The sequence below is a fragment of the Telmatherina bonti genome (assembly GCF_933228915.1).
Source record: "Telmatherina bonti genome assembly, chromosome: 17".
NCBI classification, from domain to species: domain Eukaryota; kingdom Metazoa; phylum Chordata; class Actinopteri; order Atheriniformes; family Telmatherinidae; genus Telmatherina; species Telmatherina bonti.
The window spans coordinates 20,873,011-20,879,010 of NC_136615.1; the positions used below are offsets into that span (position 1 = coordinate 20,873,011).

Here is a 6,000-nt window from a genome sequence, read left to right on the forward strand (position 1 = left end):
TGGGCTCATATTTTGATGCTGTGTCACACAAATCAAGAAGTGTTTTAGTTTCACAAGAACCTCGACTTCATAAACAAAGTTGAAGGTCCTGTTTAGCCTTGATAGTTACAATGATATAGCCATGTTATTAGGCTTATACAACCCAGTCATTCTTATCTGACAATTATGTATTTTCTATAGTCCCATGCTGAGACAGAAAAGATGTCCAACAACACAACCCAACCCTACCAGCGACAATGGAAATTACAGACACTAAATCACCAGGCACACAAATGTTTTAAAAGACTGTTGCAAGTACATTTTAATTGACCTGGTTCCCATATGATGCATTCCTGTTTGAAAGGGATTATAACTGACTAAGCATTTACAGCTTTTACAAAATGCATTTAATATTCAATGATACTGTGTTTTCTTATATTTATTGTTTTTCTTTTTTTTTCCATTGTATGGGTTGTGATGATTTGTGGTGTTCTTAAAAAAAAAAAAAAAAAAAAAGTTTTTTGTCCCTCTATAGTATCAAAAACAGTGTTAAGTATTGAGCATCATTCTTAGTGAGTATTGAGCTTGTAATTTTAGCAATGTGATAACCCTAGTAGATGACATGAGAAAAAACCTATCAAAGTCAATTTAACTTCTCTACAAGCTGTGCACCGTCTGTTGCACCAAATCAGCATTGCTATTAGCTATGGACATGCAATAGATGAAGAAAAAATTTGCAAGTATGTCCTCTTTCAAATTAGTAGTAGGAAACACAATTTTACTGTCGACAGTTTGTAGGGTTTTTTTTTTGCTGCACAGCTAATGCGCAGTTTTGAAGATGTGCTGCTTTAAAGCTGACTAGTCATTTTCTTCATGCCAGTCATCTTCGTGTCAGCAGGAATATCTTGTTGTAGTTCTGATCTAGTTTATCTTCCTTTCATGGTTTTGCAGCTGCCATAATGCACACCAAGTCAGAACTTCTTAATTATCACATTATAGGTGTGAAATATGAATATTAAAGTAGTACATCCTCAGATAAAAATAATGATTGTCACAAAATCAGATCATAAAATCTTTTTCCACATTCTTAATATAAAACAGCAGTTTTGACTGTGGTTTGGGCTATGGCGTTTGAACATGCAACCTTGTCTGCCATAGGGTCTAATCTATTTTGTATGGCACTGTTTGTATTGAAATAGCAAGCATCAACAAGTTTTGAGATGTCACAAAAATCTTCAGTATCATTTTACTGTAATGAGACTGACTGCATACTATTCTGTGGTGCTTTTGTCTCAAGACTAACATTGGTAACGTGCTCAGATACACATACATCCATAAACATACATACACACACTAGGTTACTGAAAGTATTCACTCATCTGCCTTTACATGTATATGAACTTAAGGGTCATCCATTCTTCCAGAAGGACATTTGCGAGGTAAGACACTGATGTTGAACGAGAAGACCTGGCTCACAGTCTCCGCTCTAAGTCACCCAAAAGGTTTTCTATTCTGTTGAGGTCAGGACCTTGTGCAGGCCAGTCAAGTTCTTCCACTCCAAAATTGCTCATCAATGCCTATATGGACCTCGCTTTGTGCCCTGGTGTGTGGTTGTGTTGGAACAGGAAGGAACCCTTCCTAAACTGCTCCAATAAAATTAGGAACATGAAATCGTACCAAAATCTCTTAGCATACTGAAGCAATCTGAGTTCCTTTAAAGGGCCAAGCCCAACTCCCGGAGAACACTACACCATAATTCCCCATCCATCAAACTTTACAACTGGCCCAATGCAGTCAAACAGGCACGTTTGTCCTGGCAACTGCCTAAGTCAGACTGGTCCGTCTATTGCCAGATGGAGAAGCATGATTTGTCACTCAAGAGGACACATTTAGAGTCCACTGGTAGCAGGTTTCCCACGACTATATCTGATGCTTTACATTGCACTTCGTGACGTATGGCTCGTATGCAGCAGCTCAACCATGGAATCCCAACCATGAAGCTGTCTAGGCACTCTTGTGAAGCTAATCTGAAGACCAATTTGAAGTTTGGGGGTCTGCAGCAATTGAAAGATTGCAAACTCTGCGCATGATGCACCATAGCATCCACTGGCCCCATTTTACGTGGCTACAAGATTGTGGCTGAGTTTCTGTTGTTTTCAAGTGCTTTAGCTTTGTTATAATACAGCTAAACGTTGACTGGAGTATTTAATAGAACATGGCAGTGTCTGAAACACCTGAATGAAATTAATGAATACATACATATATATGGTGTCATAAAGTAGAGGTCCTGCCACGTTATGGATACACCTGTGCATTTAGAACAGGTGCTTTCACAAAGCTCATCTACCTTGCAGCAGCACCTGGATTATACACCTATATGTAAAATCACTCTCAGTGAGGTTTGTTATGTTAGCTTGCCATGTTGGATGGCAAAACGCCACATGTTGTCAGGTGACTGTTAATTTGATGCTAATTTGCTTCTCTTGCAGGATGACACTACCAACACTTCATACTTTCCAAACCAGTTTAGAACTTATGTTATCAAGTCAAACAGCGATTTAAAAAAGAAAAAATACATTTTTGCTTGCTGACGTTCAACATGTGACTGATTTTCCAAAATCCTGGTTTACAAACCTCGAAATTTGTCAACTAATAGAAATATGGCAACACGATTTAACTTACCACAACATGTGCACTTGCCTAGTCAATTGGTGGTCACATTTAACAGGGCAGAATTAATAGCTTACAATGTGTAAAGAGGTTTACAAATATTTTGTTGAAAGATGGGTATCAGAATTTCAGGTCTAGAAAGTGTGCAAACTAAGTATTTCCTCTTTGTGTCAAATATGAGTTAATAAAAATAATTAAAAACAAACAAACAAAAAAAAGAAACATTTAGGAGGTAAAGTTATAATTATGGAGAGAAAACATTGCTATGACATTTTATGTACTAAAACCACAAAGGAAAATAAAAGTGTGTGACATTTCACTAACACTGAATCTGCAGGCAATTTGGTTTGTTAAAAATATCTTGCATTTACACTGCGGTGTAAACACGAGATATCTTTAACCAACCAAATATTCAACCAATGTTGTTGCAGATGCAATTACACTGTGAGAAACTTAAGATTTTTTTGTTCATTTGATGCTTAACACCAACAAAGAGCTTGCTATACATCCAAGAGCTCTCCAACAGCTTCCAGTTATCTTGTTTGATGGCAAAAACCTATTTAACCTGTCGTTCAGGGTCTGCAGGCAGTGTGGAAAATTAAGTCTTATGATTGGGATGTCGATTCGAACATCAAAAGTCATTGTTAATGTACCATTATTTTTTCTACACAAAAAGCTAGCTAGCTAGCTACAGATAGTGAAATAAATACACAGATGTACATAAACTATGCATGCTGAAAATGTTCTTGGATAGGATGCCATTATCAAAAATACACAATTGGAACATCCACATTTGATTGACTCCACATTAGAAAGAGCATGCTTTTTTTTAACACCTGTCTTCTATCTTCACAACGCATTTAAATTGTACCAAAGTACCAAAAAGAAAATGTTCTCATAATAAAAGTTAACCATATCAAAAATAGCAACCCTGAAATTCAACCTAACTAAGCCAATACTACATTGATTTTTATTAACATGATTAATGTCATCCTGAAATTTACATACACACAGCAGATAAATATCAGTGATTTGTTACAATCATTAACATCTCAGCTGTTTGTATAATACAGATTGTTTTATCTAAATCCTCCCAGACACAGATTGGTTAAATAAAAAAAAAATTGACTGTATGTACAAAAGTCTTTCCATTAGAAGACCTTTGGGTAGTTCAAGTCGTTCAAAATATTTCAGTACTAAATAAGTAAATAAATGCCTTGAAAGAAAACAGTCCCTGAAAAAGATACATCAATTAAAATATCAAACCAGCAAGCCCATCAAATAATATTGTCTGCTCTTAGTTTGGATTATTTTTCCACAGCACAATGTTATTTCAAGTATCATCCAAAAACTCAATATGTGTCAACATTACACCGACAATAATCACAAAGAAAAAAACTGCAATTTCTATTTATGGGCCAAAGCATTCAATGCATCATTTTTTCTTTATTTTATTTATTTATTACCGTACAAAACACTCGCATTCCAGTATATATAACCGAATTTAGGCTAGCTCCTAAAATCTAGGGGAAAAGGCCATATGTGACTACCAACTAAGATTCGTAATTCAGAAACAGACATTTTAGTGACATGACTGCGATGCTAGTTTAGCAGAACCTTTGTTATTGCGTGAAGTCAGCGGGTCGACGACTAAACGATAGCAGCTAATCGGCTAACGCTAATACGTTCCCACGGCTAACGTCAACTTTCCTGCTTGACAATCTTTTAAGCCTGTCTTTATTGGTCAATATTATGTTTTTCAATCAACAAACTACAATATTTAATGGAAATTAGATTAATACACCAACCTGCTAACCTATTGAGAGTAACAACCCGTCGGGAGGAAAGCTAGTTCTTCAACATTCACTCACAATAGCATCACTGGATTTCACCGCAGCTGAATAAAGTTAGCATAGCATTAGCCGCTGCTAGTTAGAACACAGATAAAGTTAGCCGTTAGCAATGCTAAAGATGCAAGAAAATATTAATGTATACGGTATTTTTTATCTATAGACAGCCATAAATGCACCTGAAACCGTACTCATTATGAACCAAACCTTTGTATATATGAACAATATTTTTATTGATTGGCTTCATAACCAGTTTGCAGGCAGTAGCTACAGCTAGGGCTAGATAGCTACTACTAGTCTGTAGCGCAGCGGCTATGCGCACTTACCAAGATGAGTAGCCTTGCTCCGCCATATCGCCGTCAACAGTGGGTTCAGCGGCTGTGGCTAACACAGATTCAGGTCCCGGTGACAACCCGCTGGGACCTGGGAGAGGTTTTCTTCTTTTCCTTCACAATCCGACGTTCTAGCACTTACTTTTAGGTGACAACATGGTGATGCATCCCGGCAGCAGCTAGTATTCACTAGCTGAAATTCTCGCAATTGAAATGAGAATGATGGTTTGCTTTCGTTAGGTGGACAAGACAAAGCACCCCGAGAAAAAAAACACAGATGTTATTTTCGTGGGTTTCGCTAATGTCCTGCCGTCACCCCAGCCGCGAAGGCTCGGTCTCCAACGATGCTACACCCACTGTACATCCATATTCTGTCTGGAGTAGCCAGAAGAAATTCGGATATTCCTCACGCCTGCACCCCTTGCTGACATGGAAGACGTTCAGCTTTGTTTTCTATGGCGAGTCCACGGACGGGAACGCGCAAACTCGCCCTGCTGTAGAGGTTTACAAGTAGGACGTACGCTGAAACGCTGTCATGCACTGAAAACGCTTGCGATGGTGTCTTTACAGCTGGCAGCATTGCAGGCTATCACACACCCCCAACAGAAACCTGAGCATTACGTTGATTGTAAATTTGAATAATGGCTTATTGTCGGTCTATATTAACATATTTATATAAGTATTGTTCCTCACAGTGACAAAACATTTTTAAATCACCGGAAAGTAAAGTGAAACACTATCCCCTCAATACGAAAGCAAATTGGCCTAAAAATAGGTTATATTGATAGGAGGAAACGTATGAATGAACTTCACACAAACAAAATAGCTGTTTTGCAAAGACAGACTAGCCCACTGACAAATAGGCCTGATCAACAGAATTATTTGGACAGCCTGTTGATTAGAAGCTGAATTGGATCTTTTTAAATCGGTCCATACTCTGGGGTTTGAATGACTGGCAAAAAACATGGATAAAATAGATTAAAATATACATTGCAACACAATGAATCCAGCATATATTTTTAAAGTCTTATTTGTAAGGCTACAATTGTTAAACTTTTATATGTGTACATGTGTATATATATATATATATATATATATATATATATATATATATATATATATATATATATATATATATATATATATGTATATATATATATATGTATATA

The 6,000-nt window shown here is 36.9% G+C and overlaps 1 protein-coding gene across 1 annotated transcript in view; it reads right to left on the minus strand.

Annotated features, from left to right (window-relative positions):
- sppl3 (signal peptide peptidase 3) overlaps positions 1-5,180 on the minus strand; it is a 29,160-nt gene extending 23,980 nt beyond the window's left edge. The window contains exon 1 of the mRNA XM_079256052.1: positions 4,826-5,180. Coding sequence (XP_079112178.1) covers positions 4,826-4,851 — 26 coding nt within the window. The 5' untranslated portion in view covers positions 4,852-5,180. The remainder of the gene's footprint in view (positions 1-4,825) is intronic.
- Positions 5,181-6,000: the final 820 nt, after the last annotated feature.